The sequence below is a fragment of the Cynara cardunculus genome, unplaced genomic scaffold (genome assembly GCF_001531365.2).
Source record: "Cynara cardunculus var. scolymus isolate 2C unplaced genomic scaffold, CcrdV1 Un_Scaffold_3195, whole genome shotgun sequence".
Taxonomy (NCBI): domain Eukaryota; kingdom Viridiplantae; phylum Streptophyta; class Magnoliopsida; order Asterales; family Asteraceae; genus Cynara; species Cynara cardunculus.
In genome coordinates, this window is record NW_020201387.1 from 30,040 (window position 1) to 53,204 (window position 23,165).

Sequence of the window (23,165 nt, forward strand, 5' to 3'; positions counted from 1 at the left end):
TTGATTGAGCTAGCAGAGACTTCTGCTGATAGTAGTCAGCCTTCTTTTTGTAGAAGGCTGCATCTTTAGGTCCCCTCTGTGGTGCCCTTGGCCCTTTTGACCAGCAGTCTGCAGCAAAGTGACCTGGTTTGCCACATTTAAAGCAGCCATCTTTTGGTTCTTCCTTCCTCTGCTCTTCCATCCTCTGCGAAGGCTTCTGTTCCTTCTCTCTTGTCTCAGATCTCTCTCCCTCTGCAAAGTTCCTTCTATTGAAACTTTTAAACTCTTTCCTCTCTCCACCCTTCCTGAATTCTTTGGTGATTAAGGCCAGAGTTTTCATCATCTCCTTCATGGAGACTTCTTCATCAGAACTGTCATCGCTCTCTGCTATCAATACCTTCTTTTTCTTCTTCTTCTTCTCCTTCTCTTCCTTCTGTGCCTCTTTCCCTTTTCCAGAGCATCCATCCTCTGCGACTAGAGCTAGTGGACCGCCATAGTTCTTCTTCATTTGCAGAACTTGAGGCTCTTGGCTTTTAAGAGATCCAAACAAGTCTGCTAGAGTCCACATTTCCAAGTCTAAGGTGGCCTTCATGGACATGGTGAGGTGCATCCACTCAACTCCAAGACTCTTCAAGAATAATGAGTTGTTGTCCTCTGCCCTTCTCATGACTCCATACCTCTTGCAGTTACTAATTAAGGTGTTCAGTCTATAATATGTGTCAGACAGGGATTCGCCTTCTTTCGCCTTGAAACTGTGGTACTCGTCAATGCAAATTGATCGATTGTTTTTGAGTGTTTTCTTTCCTCCTTCAATCTGCTTCCCTAACTCTGCCCAAATATCCATGGATAATTGACAGTGATCGATGCATTTAAAGATTTCGTGAGGTATTGCCATAATTAACAATCGTTTGCACTTGCTGCCCAATTCAACCATAAWTTTGTCCTCATCACTCCAGTTTGCAACAGGACGTGGTTCATAATGCTCAGGAATTTCTGGAGTTGTTCCAGTGGCTGGAACTCTAGGAATTAAGTTCATGGGGACATAAGGAGGATTATAAAGAGATTCACATATCCTTGGGTGAATTCCTCCAAGAAAATTAACCATTCGCACCTTCCATTGGGGGTACTCCTCACGTATAAGCGTGGGAGGTTTAGATTGAGAACCAGTGCTCATGAAAGATGTATTGGCCAGATTCGCCATTGAAAGARGAAGAAAAATAGGAATAAGATGAAACTGATAGAATAGAGTAAAACAGGGTAACCTGAAGAAGAAGACTGGTGTTCTTGAGCAATTGCAGATTAATACCAAGAACAAAATAAATCAAATTAGAATTTGATTCCGGCTCTGATACCAATTGTTTGGACCTTTAGATTTAGCTTATGATATTAATCAAATACTCTGGATGATCTTTTAGACAATAACAGTGCAGCGGAAACAATATATGAACAAACAGAGTAAGAAATCAATCAAGAACACATATGAAGAATATGAAGAACACGAGAGAATAGCTTCAAATGATTTTCAATTCTATTAAAAATATTGACAATTACAATACGGAAGCACACTGAATTACAAAGACCTAGCTGCTATTTATACTAGTTCCTAACGACTTTTCTGACAAGACCTAGACAAGTGAAATGATCCAAGCCGTTCAAATAGAGTCGATTACAAACATAGTCACGTGAGAAGCACGTGCAGCTAACAAACCTAAGTAAAATAGTGAGAAGTGGTTCTTCACAGAAGATAAACTACAGACCCTCTGTGAGCCATCCCAGAGGCTCTGCTGGATATGACTTGTAAGCACTTGATGCCAGAGGATCAGTTTCCAGAACCTCTGTGAGAGACAACAGAGGTTCTGTCATTCTTGACTTGTACKCTTTTGTATATCTTCTGTTGTTGGTCCTCTGTGGTCTTCTGTGTATAGAACCCTTCTGTCAACACTTGCAGCAATACTTTTTCATACTTTTACATTAAATGAAATATGAGAGCTAACAAACATCCACCTTGATACAAAACAACTATGTGCTTATCAAGACGAGGCTTGAATGAGTCTCGAGACAAGTTTGGCTTTACTAACAATGAGCTTTGACTTGGCCATTACCCATTTGTTCATTGTTCCCCTTGGTTCCTATGTCTTCCTCTTCCTAAAGTTCCCAAGGCACCTAAAATTTCCTCAGCTAGATTAGGTTCAAGCAATGCCCGAACTTATTTGTCGGCACTGATTTGGTGAATATGTCGGTGATATGTCATTTGTGTGGATCCTTTTCAAAGCTACCTCCTTTTCTTCATGAAAGCCACCAAGAATGACTCTCTAACTTGAATATGTTTGGTTCTTGAACTAAAGCCAAGTTTCTGGCCAAGTGAATGGCACTTTGACTATCACATTGAACCTCTACACGTTCTTGCTTCAATCTCAAATCTTCAAAGATATGTTTCAAGTATAAGGAATCTTTAGCCACCTTTACTACTGCGATTAACGCAACTTCCATGGTGGACAATGTTACTACTATTTGTAGCCTCGATCTCCAGCTACTTACTGATCCACCTAGAACAAATACTTAGCTAAAGGATGGCTTCCATTTGCATTAATCTCAAGCATAGTCTGAGTCACAAAATCCTCCAACTTGCAACCTTGATTTTCTCCAAAGTGGAGTCCATCCCCATGACTTCCCTTAAAATATCTCAGGACCATCTTTACTTCGTCCCAATGTGGTTTGCCCGGGTTTGACATGAATCCGCTCACCACATCTATTGAGTGTGCAAGATCGGGACGTGTGATGAGGCTTCTCATCGCTCTTGTATAAGGGATTTTTGACATCTTATCCTTACCTTTGTCATCATTTAAACAATCTTCTTTTGAGATCTTGATGTGCATAGGTATTGGTGTGGTAATCAGTTTGGCACTTGCCATGTTGAAGCATTGAAGTACCTTTCGAATGTACCCACTTTGAGTGAGCTTCAATGTCATCAAGATTCTATCTCGAGTGATATTCATGCCTAGGATCTTTCTTGCTTGTCACAAGTTCTTCATCTCAAATTGAAACTTCAATCTCCATTTCAAGTTGTTAATTTATGAAACATCTTTCCCGAGCTATTAAAATGTCATCAACATAAAATAGTAAGTAGATCTAAGCATCATCATTACAACAAAAATAGAGGAAAAAAAATTCACACTTCGATTAAACCAAAATACTTAACATAAACAAGTCAAACCTTTTATACCACTAACGTGGTGATTGTTTCAATCTATATAGGGACTTCTTCAGTTTGCACACCAACTCAGTCATACCTTCTTTTACAAAGCCCTTTGATTGTTTCATGTAAATAATTTCTTCTAGATCACCATATAGGAAGGTCGTCTTGACATCAAGTTGTTCCATCTCCAAGATCTAGAAGGTCGTCTTGACATCAAGTTGTTCCATCTCCAAGTCTTGTGAAGCAACTATGGAGAGTCATACTATTATCGAGGTGTGTATCATCATTAGTGCAAAGATGTCATCATATCCATTGTCTTCCTTTGAGAAAAAACCCTTTACCACTAGCCTTGCTTTATGTCTTCTATAATCCTTAACCTCAAACATCCACTCACATCCAATAGATCGATTTCCCTAGGTAGTGGAACAAGATTCAAGTTTGATTCTTTGTCAAAGACTACATCTCTTCTTGCAGTGCATTAAGCGATTTGGTGTTGTTTAGTAAACTTAACACATCGTCAAGGTCACAAGGCTCATCTTGCACGACATGTAGTGCATAGTCCAACTAATCCCTGAAACTCATGTTGGCATATATCTAATCCCCATATCATTTGAGAGGTTTGATAGTGCGCTTACTAGTCCAAACAGGCCAATTTGTCGTATCGTCAAGTGCTCCACCTTGATGCAAACTTTTGATTTTGTTTTCACATTTATTAGAAAGAGAAGACATACACTTAATAATCTTCTTACCTTTGTCTTTAAAGGTGTTCTTGAAGGGGTGTAGTATATTAACCTCTTGCTCCTTCCTTGTTTCATCTTCAACAAGGTTTGATGGAGTATCTTCCTTAGGGATCATTAGGGTGGATTCATTGAATGATATGTGACTAGAATGTATTAACTTCGTTTTCTCTGGATTCTAGATTCTACGGCCCTTAACTCCATTCGTATATCCAAGCATGCTTGTATGGCATAAAGGTCAAGTTTATTTTTTCTTGTATTATGGACATACATCGAGCAACCAAAAATTCGAAGATAACTAAGAAAAAATTATTTCTTACCTCTCCATAACGCTTTGGTAATTTTACCATTAATCGCCAATGTTGGAAGGCGATTAATTATATGAATTTCCATCAATAAAGCTTTAGCCCATAAAACTTTAGGGAAACCAACGATTAATCTCGTACATCCCCTTTTCTTTGCAAAATGAGATAAACTCACCACTTTTGTATTATCTACTCTGAGTAGATATCAACACATCAAATTTTCTTCTGGTTTAAGTTTCCACCAAGGCTAACCACAGTTTAAACTTCTCAAAACACTTCTAAATTTTGTTTCATGATAAAAATCCAAAACTTTATGAGAATAATCATTAATGAAAGAAACGAAGTACTGACCTCCACTATGGGGTTTAGTGATAGTCGGTCCCCAAACAACTATGTGTATGTAATGAAGAAATCATGTTGTATTGTGTTTACGAACACCAAAATAGACATTTGTTCGCTTTCTAAGGATACATTCCTTGCATAAATCTAGGATCCCAAATTCCTTTTCCTTGATAAGGCTCCACTTATGTAGGATTTCCAAGTTTTTCTCCAACGTGTTGTCAAGTCTTAGATGCCATAGTTTAGACACATCTACCTTCTTTGCATTGTTTTTGCTTACACATCCACTTGAACCCAATGTTTGTTCATCCAGAAAAAGAGAGTATTTGAAGCTTTCATTCCTTTGATTAGGACAAGAGTCCTACGAGAAATCCTTAAGGAGTCACCTTGCATACTAATCTTGCACCCAAGCTTAGCCAATTGACCAAGGGAGATGAGAGATTGGTCATATAGGGAACATACCTTACACCTAAAATAGTTCAAATAATGCCATTAAACATCTTCATATAGATGGCAACAATGTCCATTTGCACACCGCATTGTTTTCCATGAGGATAGTGCTTCCTTTTTTACAAGTGACGAGAAAAGTTCCTTATGTGGAGTCATTTGGAAAGAAGCCCCTGAATCCAAGATCCATTAGTCTGTGAGTCACATTTTCGATTGAAGCAATTAGAGCATCATTTAGAATCATTTGTGACAATGGACGAAGATGATCCTTCCTTATCGGTCTTGGATTTGAGATTTGGACATTCTATAATCCAATGTCTGAATTGATGACAATAGTGGCAAATACCACCCTTATTGGACTTGCCTCTAAATTCTGGCTTGCGTGATCTTGAACGGCCTTTTGACTAATCTCTCTTTTGATATTCATTGTGTCATCTCCTTACATATAACCTATGATTGTTGCTTCGATCATCTTTATCAACATTCAAGCCTCAAATTTGATCCCTTAGATCCTTACTTAAGTGGCCCGCTTTCACATCTATCATAGGTATAGTATCTCTACCATAAATTAAAGAATTAGCAAAAATATTATACCTTTCAAGGAGGGAGCATAAGTCCACAAATTCCATCTTCATACTTAGATCATCAACAATGTTGAGATGAGACTTGATTGGTCTACCTTTCTTCATCTTGTAGGTGAAGAAGGATCTAAGTAGAATGATAACTAGTGAGAGGCTATGTAAGGTAGATCTCTTCTCGCTTGATCTAAGTACCTCGACGAGTTGTCTCCGAGCTTATATCTGAAATCACCTTCTCACCCATTGCTAGTTGTAATGTTGTGAGAGGTCATTCTTCCATATCTTCCAACTTTTTTGCCAATATATAGTGGGTGATTTTGTCTAATTCATAGACAACACGATGCACCCAATTTCTTCTAAATACCGCTTTTATCTTCCACTGTCACTTTCCAAAGTCTCCGTCTCCATTCCTCCTCTCAATCTGAAATGTAGATTTGTAGGTTGTGTATGAACCTTTAATATAAACAGAAGAAATGTTTAATTAAGACTTGCCTGAGTTTTTGTCCTTTTTGGAAATAATATCCATCACATTTTCGGTTTGTAATTCTCTAAATAGTGCTTGAATATGACCATACGTCAATTATCAAAACCGAAGCTCTAATACAACTTGTCGGGGTTTTGGACACCATAAAGGTCCGAAAAAGCAAATAAAGTAATGGACTTTATTTGACACCAGTCAAATATATGATGCCAACCAACGACTAATGCGAAAAAGAAAATAGGATCGAAAGCACAACAATCAATCAACAAAAGAACTTTTAAAACACACAAAACATAAATATTGACGTGGTTTCACCATCGGTATGGTGATGTACATCCACAGGGAAGAGGGTGAACTTTTATTGATGAAGAACACTCAAACACCGAAGAAAATTACAAACCGGACATTAAATTAAATATAATCTCTCTCTCTCTATATATATATATTTTCTCAACTCAATCTAGAGTTTCTAAGCTCTTTCGTTCTATACCATGATGGAACTCAAAGGGTTATTTATATTAATCCATAGATAGAATCTCAATTTGATCCCAATACTAAAAGCTAGGAAAATCATACTTATCATCATGCACGGCCGGACCTAATTATAAGGTGCACTCGTGCCCGAAGACCCAGATGTTTATGTTTCACGAATAAGACTACGCATGTCCGTGAGTGAATATAAGGCGTGGTTGTGTAAAAACTTCAGAAAAATTATTTTTCATATCCTTTATTTCATATCACAATTTTCAACAACACAGTTACAGATCCCTCACCGATTTGCCTATTCAAGCAAATATTGGAGAAAACTGAGTAACTGAATTAGGAGTTTAGTTATCATCTAAAATAACATATCAATAATTCAACCCTTCATTATTAATTAAAGAAATAAATTTGATTACCTCCTTATATGGGATCTAATGGTCTCCTCAAAATTTGGAGTTCTTATATGATTGCTTCATGTATATTAGGTATAACTATCTTTTGGTTTTATGTCTAGCCTTTTTCCTATGATATTATGTGGGATAACAAAAAAACTCACAGAGTAGTCCTACATATTCTCATCATATCTTAGGGGGCGTTTGGTTCGTAGAATGAAATTCGATGTAATTAGAATTCATCAAATGAATTTGACTTTGAAGGAATATAATGAAATTTGACCATGCCTTGTGATTGCGTTTGGTTGCATGGAATTGGAATGAAATTCTTCACGGATTGGAATTTTTTTGTTTGGTTCACGGAATTCAACTTTGGAATCGAAATTAATATCAACAAATGACCTTTTTATGATTTTTGAATAACGGAATTGGACTAGTGATATCGATAGCTAGTTATCTAGAATTGATTCCTTGATTACATATGTCGTCTATCGATCTCGTATAAATGGAGAAATTACGAGAGAGAGAGAGAGAGAGAGAGGGAGAGAGAGAGAGCGAGAGCATACAAGATGGAGATCGAACCAGAGATCAATTAGATGAGATGGTAGGCGCAACGTTGAATGAATTTGGATTATAGAAGGAATTTGTCGGAAAGGAATTGAAATCCAAGGGTATTGTCGTGGAATGTAAAATCCGTGAGTGAAAGAATTTATTGGAATTGAAAAGATTCCATCATTTTTATTCCACGAACCAAACATTGTATTTGGAATTTGGTCAAAGGATTTGGCCATTCCAATTCCTTTCAATTCCATCCAAATCCGTGAACCAAACAGCCCCTTAGGGTTATTAGTATTTTAGGGTAATAATATGAAAATACAACATATTTTGGGTTGATGTCTGCTTGTATAATATACTTTTAAGACGTTTATTTTGCTAACTTAGAAGTGACATTTCAAACAATTATGTATTTGATTTACATATGAGATTACATTAACGCAACGTCTATTTTACTTCAATATAAATGCTTGTAACATTACGGGAGTGTTTGAGATTGCTTATTTGAAACAACTTATGTTTTTCTACAAAAGCACTTATCAACTTATTATAAGTCAGAAAGTTTAACTACTTCAAAAACTTCTTATTATCGGTTTGGCACCGGTATAAGTTGTTTATCTAAACACTCAAAAGTGTTTTGTTACCGGTGTTATACCTGAATAAATCAATAAGTTTTTTTTATAAACAATAGCAAACACCCCTACATTTGAGACACTTGTATAAAAGCTTTGAAACCAATTACATGTAATAAAAATCATACCAAAAAAATATATTACATTTTTTAAAGCAATTTACTATATTATTTATTTATCTATTTATAGTCATAGAGAAAATTTTGATTACTCAGTTTAGGAAGAGAGAGGAAAACATTTCTTGTTTGGAATGCAGATGAAGGTTTTGGAGGGAGATTAGAAGTACCAAAACGCTGCGTTTCGGTCTTCGAAAATGGCAAAAAGCCAAAATCGAATAACGCTAAGTATATGGGTGTAGTGGTCGACAACTTCATTTCACTCCGACACGCACCGGTGTCATCGTCGAGGCGCATTCTCGGGCGATTTTCAATTTCTAAAGAAAACCCCCCATCACTCTCAATCTCATTTCGGAAAGTAAACCATCCTAAACCCTATAATTTCTTTTAGCATTACTGATTTGTTAAATTTTCATTGCTACTCATCATCCACAATTATGTGTGTGTGTGTGTATGCTGTGTAGATTTTTACCCAATTTCTGAATGTTGATGGAGAATTTCCCAAAACCCTAGAAATATTGAATATGATAAGCACGTACACATGAACTGATACACGTATGCCTGCTGGCTGGTAGTGTTATTGCTGATTAAGGGGGTTTTGATCTTCTGGAGCTACCAAGCAAACTCTGGTGGGTTAGATTCCAAATTCCAGGAGCATGTTTATGGTTTAGATGGTTTTATGTTTTGAACTCAAACCTGCCACTTTAGTTGCTCCAAGTTTTTTCATTTCATGTAGGGTGGCATTTTTTAGCATTATTGAAAGTAGTACTTCTGTTGTATAACTAGAGAAAAGACAGTTGTAAGAACAACCCTACTGTTACTCTTGGAATTGTAGGCCTTCTGAAACTGATAGCGGTGTTAGAGTGGCTTGTTTATATTTTTTTTTGATCTGTTTGTTGATCAGGTTTAGATAATAAATTTCATGCTTTCAGAATTTAAGGGAACACTGGTGGAAAACTGGAAATAAGATGAAGAAAAAATTGACACTGGAAGAAGGGTTGAATATATTGAAAGAAGGAACTACAAAGGCGATGATGATACTGGATGGATGCCCTACCAGTGCATTATTCACTTGTGAAGAATATATGAAACTCTATGAGTATCCTTTTGATGTCAAATGGTCCTGACTCCTTGATTATAATGTCTTTTGATTGGCTGAAATATTAGTTATTCTTTGTATCTATCACTCCCCTTTATTGGCCCTTGGGTGGTGTGGTGTGAAGCTTGGCAGTCTAGCTTCGGGGGAAACATAACAAGCAGCCTGATACTGTAATTTGTGTATGTAGCTACTTTTCTTGGTGAAAACTATTCAATAACTTGGTTTTGTTATGTCATGCCATCGGGAGACCTTCTAGTGCTTAATACCCTAAGCAAGGATTAAGCAAACGTCTAAGTGATTTCTTTTTTAACATATAACACATGATCACTTTTAGATTATATAGACATGTGAGCATTATATTCTTAATACTATGTTATCTTGATACAGTTGCTTTTCTACATGACTAATTTCCTTATTCCATTGATGGCATTACTTGAACCGATGGAAGAGACTACTTTAAATAGTAGAAAATTTGATCAGTGAAAACCAGTTAAAAATAATTAACAGTGCTTAATTGAAGACTTAGTTGCTAACTTAAGTGGTTATGGAGGCTTAAAGCACAGGTATTGAAGCAGTGGGGGAACACTTAATCCTTAGGTGGATTTGTAAGCAGACCTACATGGGGTTTTAGAAACCAATACCGCCTTTTATTTTGTATGATTATCTCATTACCAGTTGTTTTTTTGGCTAATGAAATGCAGCGCGAGGAAATCAACTTTTCTTTCTTGATGACTTACCTTCAGCAATATCAGATGTATTTATATCCTTTACTCGTGCTAGCTGCGTGTATGATATGTGTGTTCAACATCCCCCTTATGAGTATTGTGCAGAGCTCTACGAAATATTCAAGAAAGCTCTGGAAGAGAGCATTACTTCAAGGGTGAGGCTTAAATGATTCTGCAACTTGTATACCTGGTTCGTCTTGTTTGCTATGCATTATAATCTTTTAGTCCATACTTTTATGTATAAAGAAACATCGGACACTTCAACATAGATAGATCAAGTTGCAGTACTACTTCACCATATTTGGGTCGTTGAAAGCAATGCCCAAGTAGTTACGATTTCTCAAAGCACATTTTGGTGAAGTACTTGTTACCTGACAAGCTGACATCGCGAGACGTTTTTTGGTTGGTTTAGATCATAAGTTGTGGTGTAAGATCATAACTGATATAGAGGGTCGACAGTTCATATACACAGTGAGAGGAAGCTACTTAACTGTCAGCTGTTAAAAGCTCTTTGTATAGTAAGAACTTCAACTTTCTGTGGTGTGCAAAGGAGACATGTTTAGAACTTCAGCTTATAGGCTTTTACATGTTTAGAACAATCAGCTATTGAAGTGGCTAACTCTTAAAAGTTGTCAAGTAGTTTTCCAGCTTATTTGGTTGGATTTAGCCAAGCGCATGGGATTTCATGAACTTTATAAGTGCATTTCTTCATTTTATTCAGATAACATCGATTACTACTTTTTTTCTAAATATAAAAATTAATTATTCTCTAACACAATGAACTCAGGTGATGCCAGCTCTTAAGGATAAAACAGATATAAATCTGTTATATGAACTTTGGAACATGTGGACAAAATACAAGGTCATGGCAAAATGTCTTGGAGGGTTCTTCCTGTACCTTGATCGTCACTTTGTGGAAGATAGGAAAGTTGTTTCTCTTAGTGATCTCTCGATTTGTTGCTTCCATGATCTGGTAAACAAATATTCAGATTAAACTTATTGCTTTTCCATTGTGGAGTTTTGTTATTTACCTGACAATGCTATATTTCGTTTTCTGAAAAAAGGTGTCATCATTGAACTGTATCAGGTGTGCAGTGAATTGTATCCTAAGATTTTGGAAGCTGCAATTTCTCTAGTATGTTCGAAAAACCATGATGAATGGCAATATTAATCTGTCTTGCTTAGAGGGAGATCTGACTTTATATTGCATACAGATCAATCAGGACCGTGATGACAACTCTGTTTGCAGGGATTTGCTAAAGAATGTTTCAACCTTCTTCGTGGAAATTGGGAGGGGGGAGATGCGCTATTACGAGAACTTTGAGATGGCAGTAATAATAAGTACTGCAAAGTACTACAATCATTTGGTTCCAGAGTGGCTTATGTATTACTCATCAGCTGATTATATTTTTAAGGTTTTATTCTGTTCAGGAAATGCACTTTAGTAGATTATTAATGCCATTTGTGCAGAATATCTATTTACTTACAAAATATACTTTTTTTAATCTCTTGTGTGCTTTAGGCTGAATATTGTTTGAGCCAGGAGAAAGAAAGAGCTAGTCAATTCCTGCATCAAACCTCAGTGGAGAAGTTGCTACTGGTAATGTTATCACTTGATCAGGCTGAGTATTGATAGTTCAGATCATCACCAGTTGTTTCTGTTGATCCCACTCCCCCCTTAAAAAAGATGAAGAAGAAAGAAATAGAAATCTTAAAGGTTTTATAAGCATGTTAATTTAATGTAACTTATGACGTTGAAACTTGCAAGTCATATCTATGCTCCTACTGGAAGTTAATAGAATTTGCATATGTTTTCTTGCCAACAACAATTGTTCAACAGAATCCAGTTTTTTATACCTTAAAATGTTTAAAATGCATCTTAATATCTTTCAGGTTGTGCATGAGCAATTATTGTGTGAAACTGCAAGCAAAGTGCAGGAGAAACAGAGAGCTGAGTGTGTTGATGGCTCAGTCTCATATCAGGTAAGTTCTATTCTTCTATTAACTTCAGGATAGCTCTTCATTAGGGTATAATATCTTAATGTGATCTCGGTCCAACACTATAATTGGCTCTTCAATGGTTAGACAAAGTACCTTTCACTCCATTCGTCAGGAAAAAGCGCTTATTAAGTGACTCAAACCTAGTACTCCCTTGTCTAGGGATGGTAATGGGGCGGGGACCCCAATCCCCGTCCCCGGTCCCTGATCTTTGTCCCCGTTCCCATCCCCACCGGGGAATTTGATCACATCCCCATCCCCGTCCCCAACGAGGAACGGGGATCCCCAACGGGGAAACGGGGATTTTTTTCCTGTTTGTGTACAAAAAATTAAATCAAATGTGTGAGACGCTACACATGTTTAAATCTCACCATTTTTCCAATAAACCTAAAATAAATGGGAATTTAATTTAATATAAAAAATATACATCATCATATAATAATTAATAAATCGAAAACAAAAAAAATAAATTTAATCTAAAAAAATTAACGTCACATGTTCCAAAACATATTGAGTAATATCCAAAACCACATATAGTAATATCCAAATTATATTGAAGTAGAAATTACCATTTACCGATTTAATAGAAATAAATAATATATAATATAATTTATTAATTAATATATATATATACGGGTGCGGGGCGGGGCGGAGAGTGTGATACCCGTCCCCGTCCCCGTCCCCGTCCCCATCCCCGGTTTGAGCCAAACGGGTATCCCCGTCCCCGAGACCTGGTTTAACGGGGAATCCCCGTCCCCGACTGGGGCAGGTGGATTGGGTTCCCCGACGGGTTGGGGTCAATTCCCATGCCTACCCTTGTCCCTAAGAAAGGGACACTTTCCTTTGTGCGTTGCCGAAAGATGTGTAATTTCTTTGCAAGTTTTACTTTTTTTCCCATTTGTATTCATTACTCAATATTAGTAATTTTCATTGTTGGAGTCCCTAATCGGTTAGACCTCGACCATTTTTCCTCCATATAGAACATCCCTTCTCTTCTCAAGGCTCTTTTGGTTAGTAATCAGATGGGGTTCCACAGATTCTTGCGTGGTACCAGACTTCGACCATTTTTCCTCCATATAGAACATCCCTTCTCTTCTCAACACTTTGGGACAATCTGTGCCCATCTAGCCTCCATTGGAGGGCGTGTGTTGGAGTCCCGCAATGGCTAGACTTAGACCCTTTATCCTTAGTGTATATTTGAACCCCTCTTCTCTAATTAAAGGGCTCTTTTGGAGAGTAATCATATGGGGTTCTTCATATTCTCGCATTGAATTTGGTCAACAAGCTTATTTATTTTTTTGTCATTAGCAAAGGGGCATTGTAGACATTTTATCAATAGTCTACATTTTTAGGGATGAGAGAGTGCTCTTTAACTTCAAACTTAAAATATTCCTTCCCTCCCATGAAAAATGTAATGTTTGGCCTCAAACGTTGTTTAATTAAACTTTTTTGACTAACAAGTAAATGAATCTTGTGAACTTAGTTAACAGCATCAATGTATTTGCAATGATAACGGACAAATAAGTAATTTTTATCTTGATATCTTTCCATAGATAGAAAATTCTTCATTTTCAATTTCTGAACCTGAAAAACGATGGTTGACAACAGCCCTATCTGCCAACCCAAGCATGAGCCAAAGTCCTTACTCCTAAGCTCGTGAATGGCGGACATCCCACAAAAGGAAAGTTTTGCAATTGTATCCAAATGCTTCTGTTCACAGTTAGATACAGCTGTCGAAGTTTTCCATACGAAATGCAAGTGTTCTCTGTTTAAAACTAAAAGATACTTCCTCCGTTCCAAACTAAGTGTTGGCAATTCTATTGTAGTTTTCAGAAGCAAGTGCCTGCTTTCCGATTCTACCATTCTTTATGAGATGGAGAAATTCATTAGTTTCTCTATTATTAAGGGTAAATTTATCATTTAGTTAATAAAAAATTATAATAATTACATATTTGCAAAACTCCATGTCTTTTTTTATCGTGGACATTTATTTTGGAATGGAGGGAGCAACTCATATTGACATTGAAAAGTCAAATGTGGCTTGGAGCCATAGGCTGTATTCATTTCGTTTCAATCAAACAAGGGCAAATAATTTGTAATCGGTTTGTTGTGATGTGTAAATTTGAGCTTAATTTTTTTATTTATGTGGTTGCAACTTGGTTTTGAAATATGTAGGAGGTGCTATCGCGATGTGCAGGCTTGAACCTTGGCGAAGGGAGTTCTCGGGCATGAACCAAGTTTAGGTTGGTGATTCCATGAAATGAACATAGATGCACATATATGATATATGCACTTTTGACTTTCCTGAAACAAGTGTTCTTTAAATGCAGTTCACAAATCTCCATTTCCTCTTTCCCTAAATGCAATGCACTTTGCATCTTAAGTGTTTTAATGTGCTTGCTTTGCTATATGAAGCTGCAATTACTCAAAGCAGAAGTGGTCCAACACAATTCTTTTGGTCTGACCATGTCTGTTCACGGATTTCTTCATTCTGTTGCATATGTAATGGAGTTAAATTCCGTTTTTTTTTTCAAAAAGACAAAACTATCCAAAAAAACCCCTATCCTACTATATACATGAGCGGTACCACCACCGCTCCCACTGCCACCGCCAACACCATCATTACCGTTATTATCATTAATTTTGTCATTATATAAGTATGTATAATTTAAGCAACAAAGTATGAAAATGTCGTTTATTGTTAGTTATTTCCAATTACTATATTCTGCCAACCAAACATAATTCTTTTGATGATTAAACGTATGGTGAAATATCATTGAATTTCATTCCAATTTCTTCAAATTCCAATTCCGTCGGAATCAATTCTGCAAACCAAACACCTTGTTTCTTTCGTCCATAAAAGAAACAAGGAAGAACGTTTTAGTCATCTGGATTTTTTGTTCCTTTTGTATGTGGCAAAAGGGAATGAAAGTTTGACGAAAAGCAAAGACAATACCCCATGAAATGCAATGAAAATACGTAGTTCTAAATTCCCAAACCCTTTTATGTCTACTAAATAAATTTATATCAAATGACGCGTCTTTAAATAACCGGTGGGATAAAGGAGATAGGAAAGATTGGGGAGAATGGATTTACATTATATAGAACAAAAGGTAATCAAATATTGACATCAATATCGGGTGAATACGTGTGAGAAGTAGAGTTAAAGTAAGAAGAGTAAGAAGGGATCTGGACCATTGATCACCGTTAATATCAATCCATTTATGAATCGCGTTTGATACGGGATTGATCTGGTGCATTTCATCCTAATGTGCATCCAATGATTGAGATCCCTTCTTATGCTTTTGATAACACCAATTTTGGTGTTATTTTGGCACCACTTTCTATGAGATTTTGCTTGAGTTCTAAGTAAAAGAAGCGTATCTTTCACAGTTTATTGCAAATATCGAAGGTGTAATTCATTCGAAGCAAATCTAACGGAATTGGGCCTTAACTGAAGAAATAACGACGGGATCGAGTACGTTGTACATCAAAGACCAAAGTGAAGGATTGTTGAGGTGAAGGGATAACTCAAAGTCCATCCAAGAAGTGAAAAGTCAAAATAATAACCAGGACTACTTTCCAAGCTAGTTTGATGAGTCAAGTTAGTTTGGAATTCTCGGGCTAGTTTGTTCGCTAGTTTAAATTAGTGTCCAAACTAGCGAACACCTCTGAGTCGATTTAAATCATTATCATAGTTAGGTTAAACGGAGTCAGCATCTTATCTCAAAAAGGGGCGACAAGAGGGAATTTTGGGGAGACTTTTTCATCAAGATTACAATGGACTGAAGCAACGAGATCGTTGTGAAGCATTTCTTTAACAACGATCAATCCATCATTCGTGGGTATTGCGATTTAAAGGGAATTCTTACGTATTTTAGATTTTTACTCGAGAAACCATTGTTTAAATTCATGATTCCTTCTATTGTTTTGCGCTATAATACCCCCAACATGAACTAACCTTTAGAGGGTAAGGGTAAGGGTTCGGATATTTTTGGATTGCAAACATATGAACATATAAACTTTTGATTTTTGTTAAACTTCTCTATTTAATGAAATATGATTTAAAGTTTAATGCTTTTATGAGTCTGATCAGCTTTCAATTGATTTGTTCGTCATAAGTTGAATTCGAGAGAAATAAATTGCAACTTGAATTGGAATTATATGCCTAAGGTGAGAACTTGGATAGAGATATACCAAATAAGGCTTAGTACAGTTTTACAATATTGCTTCTAAAGAATTTCTAGTTACAGGTGTTGAAATCAAGAGATAAAATAACTGTTTTTTGGGAATAACCCCATTATCACTCGAGAGAGGGTAACATGAGCTTGAGTGATTGTGTATTCATTAATTGAATTGTCTAGCAATGATCCAATTGAAGTGTTTTGTCTGAAATCCGTTAAAACCCTAACTCCCAACTGCTTGTCTTCTTATAACGTTTCCAACTTTCACTCCTACAGGTTTTTAAGGTTTCCTTTCGTTTGATTAATCAGTTAATTAATTAATCCAATCATCCAGTTCAAATCGTCCAATTAATAGTAGTTATAGTCATCGTGTTACTTAGTACCTAGTTGTGGTTCGGTACCCGTACTCACTGTACATATTACTTGATTCGATCCGTACACTTGCGATTAGATTTAAGGGATGAAACCCGCCTATCAAGTTTTTGGCGCCGTTTCCATGGAACTAATTTTGCACTGGTAACACTATTAGCTATAAATATTATTACATTGGATATTTTATTTTATTTTGCTTGATTTTCAGTTATTCTATTAACTTTCTGACTCTCGGATTTCCTCTTTCTGAATTATAGAATTTAGTGGTTTATGCTATGAAGTTCTCGCAATAAAAATCTAGAGCCATTTGATGCAATGATTGAAAGGACCGCACACAAATTGAGGAAATAGTCCAAATCTAGAAAGTTAAGACAAATGGGAGAAGAACGACTTGAAGACGAGGTTCACGCATCTCGACCACCTCAACCACGTATTCCCATGAGGTATTATGCTAATTCAACCGCTGCAAACATCAAATTGACATACAAGCACCCACCATAACTGCCAACACATTCGAGATAAAATCTGGCACGATTAACCTGGTTTAACATAACTAATTTGGAGGGCCACCTACTGAAGAGTGTGGGGGTCACTTCAACATGGATAAAACAGTTGCCAAAATGTTACAATCGGTTTTTTTTTTTGTCGTCAATGTTTAATGAGACGAGAGAGTTCATAACTCGATGTGATTGCTATCAAAAAGTTAGAAACATCACCAAAAGAGACGAGATGCCCATGAAAATTTTCATGGAAGTCGAATAGTTTGACGCATGGGGGATCAATTAACACTTCATTAGAAAAAGATTCTAACACTTTTGTCCGGACAACAAATCCGGACAACACTATGCCCCCATCGACCGATTTAAAATAATCCGGTCATCACATGGTCGTATTCATACTTCTCCGTTTAAAACATAAAGTCAAAGGTCATAAATCGCTTATCTCCTAAACCGGTTAATTCAATTAGCTGATTTACCCTTAAACTGGTCAAGGCATATCCGGTTTAGATTTAGTCCGCTAAATCTTCTTCCGGTTTAAGGTTACACCGTTCACGCCTTGGGCCGTTTAACTCTAATCCGCTCATAACTTGACCGACTTATACACTTAAATCGCTCAYCAATTGACCGGTTTATTCACAATCCGGATAATACTTCCTTTGGTTAAATTTTAATCCGGGTGATAAGTTTATACAACAATTTTATACAATTCAAAGGAATTAAAAACATKCAAATCACTCACCTTGAAATACTTTTTAGAAATCARCTTGAATCCACTCCTTGTTTCCAAAATAATCCGATCAACCTCTCTCTCTCTTTTAAATCGCTCAAATCTTCTCAAAATAGCAAGAAGAGAAAATATGGAGACTTCACTCCCTTTATATATTTTTCTAAAACAKGAAGGTCGGCTAAATAGCCCCCTTCCCACGTATACACAATCATGCATACACATGACATGCATTCATACTCACACACCATGCACACACACACACACACACACACATATATATATATATATATACAACTCTTGTATATACATTCATACAAAAATATACCTATACATGTACCTCATTATGCATGTACTTATATCCACATATTTAATGCACACTTAGTTATGCATAGAATTTCGTATACTAGCATAATTAAATATAACAAATAATCACGTATTTATTACCTCAGGTGACAACCAAGATCTGGTTATCACACCAACCTTATTCCAATCATTTGATATTAGCATATCAAAATACAAAATTATGTTAAAAATAACATAGTAACAGTTTTCAAGCTCCCTACATAAAAAAACCATACGGTTCTGTTTTATCACTATCAAATGATAATTTAAAATAAAAACTCACCTTATAGAACACAGAAAAGAAGACTGAAACAATAATCAATTAACAGGTTTTAATCACAAAGACTTCTTCTTCTTTTCCTTCTGCGGTTTCTGTTTCATCGGCTCAAAGAACACATACACATAAGTTTTCTTACCAAATTTTTTTTACCATTCCAATGAGATAAACAAAATATCTCATCTAATAACATGCATAAACAATATATAAGGCGGTGGTGATTTATAAACATATTAAGGATATTATCAAATTAAACCCCTCAACCTTCTGCCTTTAATAAAAAACAACCCTGAACTTTATAACCGATAAATCTGGTTATCACATTATCCTCCCTTTAAAAGAATTTTGTCCCGAAATTCATTCAATCAAACACTTGAGGATATTTAGCTCTCATCTCAGTCTAGTTCCCAAGTAGCTTCTTGGCCCTTATGAAAGCACCAGTGTACTTTCACCAGACTGATTTCTTTATTCCTCAATACCTTTATCTTCCGGTCAGTGATAGCCTTTGAGGTTTCCACGAAGTTCAAATTGTTATCATTATGAATCTCATGTAGTAGTACGTCCATATTTGGATCAGCCAAACATTTTCGCAAGTATGAAACATGGAAAGTGTCGTGAATAGTGTCGAGTTCTTTAGGCAACTCTAATTGTTACGCTATTGTACCAACCCTTTTACAGATTCTGAACGGCCCAATGTACCTTGGACATAGCTTATCTTTTTTCCTAAATCGTACAATATCTTTTCACGGAGAAACTTTCAGCATCACAAAATCTCCTACTATAAACTTAATCAGTTTTCGGCGTCTGTCGGCATAACTCTTTTGTTTGTCCTGAGCTGTCTTTGTTTTTTCTCGGATTTGATCTATCTTTTCAGTTGTTATCTGAACAATCTTTGGACCAGTCAACTGTTTTCCCTCACCTCATTCCAATGCAACGACGTTCTACACTTTCTGCCATACAAAACCTCATACAATGTCACTTGGATGTTGGAATGATAACTATTATTGTAAGTAAATTCAATAAAAGGAACATGATTTTTCCATGTTCCCCCAAAGTCGATGATACAAGCTCTTAACATATCTTCGAGGGTCTGCATTGTTCTTTCACTCTACCCATCAGTCTGAGGGTGATACGCCGTACTTAGCCGTATCTAAGATCCCATGGCTCTCTGAAAGCTCTCCCAAAACTTTGAGGTAAATCGGTTGTCCCTATCTGAAACAATTGATAAGGGAACACCTTGACGAGTCACTATTTCCTCGATGTAAATCTTTGCAATAATTTTTTTTAATCGGTAGAAAGTGCGCATATTTCGTTAGACGATCTACGTGTAATGTGTAATATGTAATGTGTAACTTATGAATGGTGTGAATTAATGAACAATTGTTATATATGAGTAGCTTATGAAYATTGTTCACCAATGAAAATATAACTTATATGAAAATGTTCATTAGTGAACACATACATGAATGTGTGACTGTTGAACAATGTTCACCAATAAACAAGGTGTCAGTGTGAACAGTGTTCATCATTAAATATTGAGTGCACCCTCATTCATGTTGACTGCTACTATGTTCATATTGATCATCCATATTATACGATACGCTAGCCACAACGAACTCRTTCGATTAAGAATGTTAATTGTTGAAATTTTATTGATTATCTCTCAAAATACATTCGTTTATRAACAATCACAAACAATATAACTTAAAAMACATTGATAATTTCAAAATGGCTAAATTCAAGGAGTAATGTAACTCTCATTTAAATGTACTAAAGTAATACAAGACATAATCTTACTATTTTGCCTTTAATCATTAATTATATAGGAATCTATGAACTATGGTATTAGATTGATTTCTATTGGTATAGAGAAGTGAATCGTTTTAAATTTTGAATTACATTATATGAACGAAATTGGTTTCACCATGAAAATGTTTCGGTTCACATAATTTATTTGCAACAAGACCCGGTTTCACGTTCATGAAACCTGTTTCATTTTTCTTTTCATAATTTATTTTCAAAATGCACCGGTTTTATTTTCCTTTTCATCAACAAAATGGATCAACTACACCATCAATGCAACGGTTTAACCATAAAAATGTTTTGGTTCACCTAATTTATTTGCAACATGAACCGGTTTCACGTTCATGAAACCTGTTTCATTTTCCTTTTCATATTTTTTTTTCAAAATGCATCGATTTCATTTTGTTTCTCATAAAAAAAAGGATTAACTACACCATAAATGCAACGGGTTCACCATAAAAATGTTTCAGTTCACCTAATTTCTTTGCAACATGAACCGGTTTCACGTTCATGAAACTTGTTTCATTTTGTGGATTTTTTTTGTTCATCTACGTTTTGATGATTTCATTCTATAATTTAATTGTTTCATCAAGACAATATATGAAATCCAAATTTTTAATATTTTAATGTAATTAAATATTTAAATGTTACCATTTATACAATTTTCTTTATTACGTTTCCTTAATTAAGATTTATTAATAACTTCCATATTTAATAGAAAATATTGTAAATGATCGAAATACCCTTATTGATTAAATTTAATTAGAAAAAAAGGAATTTTCTTATTAGTCGAAATTGGTTTACACTTTACACGGTTTCTTAAAAATGCACGGTTTTCATTTGAACGTGCCCCTTATATTGTATTGATCTTCTTTTTGGATATTTGACAAACCAGTCCGCTTTGGTGACGATCTTCAACTAGTCTTTGATTTTTTTCGATGGCTTTTCGTTCTTGAATAAATAAAGATAATTACAAGACTTTTACAAGTAAAATCCTATCTTTTCCTATTCCAAAATATAAGCTATACATTGGGTTCCTGAAACTCAAGATAGAATTATCTTAAAGGATAGGTCAATCGGATTCTCCAAATCGGATGGAGAATGATCAAAAAAAAAATATTTGATCTCACAATTTATCCAAGTTATGGATCCGATGATTGACCAACACCTGAAGCTTTAATCCTAACAAGTTACTAAGATTTGGATGTCTCACCATCTCCAACATCTCGTCCCCAAAGATCTCGATCATACACAAACTTCAGAGTGGTGAGAAAGAAGTGCATCTTCTTTTTCCATCGATGAAAATCGTTTCCTTGAAACTTTTTCATTTTTCCAAATTTCAAAGTCATGTCTTGAACAGATTCTTCCTGATTTGCCATAATTGGTGAAAATATAAACTATTGTATTTGAATGTTAGGATTAGGGATTTGGAGATCATTCGATTACCGGATAATTTCGTTGGATCGTGAAAGTTTACTTTCCAAATACAATAATTTGTCTCTGATATCCTTGGGTATCACGAATTTCATATTCGGATAATCCAAAAGGAACTCTTATCTTAAAATGTTGAAAGATTGAGTTCTTATATACACCTTGATTCTTGTTTACATATTTATATAAGAGATCGATGGTTACAGAAGTTTAAAACTGTTAATGGATAAGATTTGAGAGCAAGAGCAATTACAATTATATTATAATCATAATAAACGTCAAGAACTATGATTGCTCTTTGGTCCAAACTCTAATTATACAATCCAAAACTATGACTGTACCAAGTCCAAAACTCTAATTCTGTAGTCCGGAACTCTGATTGTACCAAGTCTAAAACTTTGATTCTCTAGACTAGAATTCAGACTTGGTCAATTTTATATCGACTTCAGGAACAATTTCAAGAAGGTTTCCAACCTTTTGAAATTCGTCCACATCATCCCGAAACTTATGTTTTCCTTTTCACTTAATCAATCTCACGTAAATCACAATTACACTAAATGATTGATGACACTAAAATCACAAAAAAATTGTTATATGCCTCTTACATCAATTCGCATAAGGACAAAATACAATTATTAAAAGGATGAAAAAACCTAGCTATTAGGATTAGCTCAGAATAAAAAGTGAACGAGTTTTCGAAAGTTAGTCTAGTGGCAATAAGATTTGGGACTTTGGGGCTTCATTTCAAAGGTAAATCAAGTTCGAGTCCTTTCAAATTCACTAGGATATATCTTAGCTGTTCTCAAGGCTCCATGAGATTAGTTGAGGTGTGTGCAAACCGGTTCAAACACACACAATTACTAAAAAGGAAGACGTGTGGTCACGTTACGTAGTACGTTTGAGTTCAGACCATATTTCTACGGTACAAATTAGAGGTCTGCAGAAAGTCAGACGATCCAATTGGAACCTACAGATCCAATTAGAACCGACCGGCCATAATTGGATTGGATCACATCGAAAAATGACAACATTCAATTTGGATTGTTGGTTATTGGATGGCAGTCCAGAACTGACCGAACCGAATGGACCAACATCCAATTAATCATATGATTACTATCTAGTTATTCATCCAACTATCATCGAATTAATTTGTTTTTAATTTGTTTAAATCTAAATTTGTTTTGTGTTTGTTTTTGAATTTTTAGTCTCATTTGTGTTTGTTTTAACACATATTAAAAGTGATTAATAAATTTGTTTCATTGTAAAAAATTGGATTAAATTAACAAACTGAATGGATCGATATCCGATCTGGTCACCCATTGGATGTCAAATGGATCGAATTTGATCTGATCCAATGGATATCCAATAAAAATATCCACTGGATGAAAGCAAACCGATTCAATCACCCATTGGATTGGATGGAATCGGTTGTCTGATGTTAACCGGATTGGATCAACTCGCAAAAAT

At 35.6% G+C, this 23,165-nt stretch overlaps 1 protein-coding gene across 4 annotated transcripts; it reads left to right on the forward strand.

Moving 5' to 3' along the window:
* Positions 1-8,394: 8,394 nt before the first annotated feature.
* On the forward strand, positions 8,395-14,499 carry LOC112503536 (cullin-1-like). Of its 4 annotated transcripts, none has more exons than XM_025107553.1 (10): positions 8,395-8,598; positions 9,173-9,339; positions 10,120-10,219; positions 10,852-11,037; positions 11,152-11,199; positions 11,279-11,479; positions 11,587-11,664; positions 11,958-12,047; positions 14,238-14,305; positions 14,393-14,499. In XM_025107553.1, exons 1-9 carry the CDS (start codon positions 8,473-8,475, stop codon positions 14,292-14,294), a joined length of 1,053 nt encoding a protein of 350 aa, XP_024963321.1. In that variant the 5' UTR covers positions 8,395-8,472; the 3' UTR covers positions 14,295-14,305; positions 14,393-14,499. The 4 variants fall into 4 exon arrangements, with proteins under 4 accessions (XP_024963321.1, XP_024963320.1, XP_024963322.1 ...); XM_025107554.1 differs by adding an exon at positions 8,705-8,869 and having other exon boundaries at positions 8,542-8,598; positions 14,238-14,497; XM_025107552.1 differs by having other exon boundaries at positions 14,238-14,499.
* Positions 14,500-23,165: the final 8,666 nt, after the last annotated feature.

What these genes read in the sequence shown, in the direction of transcription:
- LOC112503536 (XM_025107552.1), top strand. Translation starts at nt 8,473, where the DNA reads ATGGGTGTAGTGGTCGACAACTTCATTTCACTCCGACACGCACCGGTG. An exon ending in TTTGTTGCTTCCATGATCTG is followed by an intron (nt 11,038 to 11,151) that starts GTAAACAAATAT and finishes GAACTGTATCAG; the next exon opens with GTGTGCAGTGAATTGTATCC. An exon ending in CAGCTGATTATATTTTTAAG is followed by an intron (nt 11,480 to 11,586) that starts GTTTTATTCTGT and finishes TGTGTGCTTTAG; the next exon opens with GCTGAATATTGTTTGAGCCA.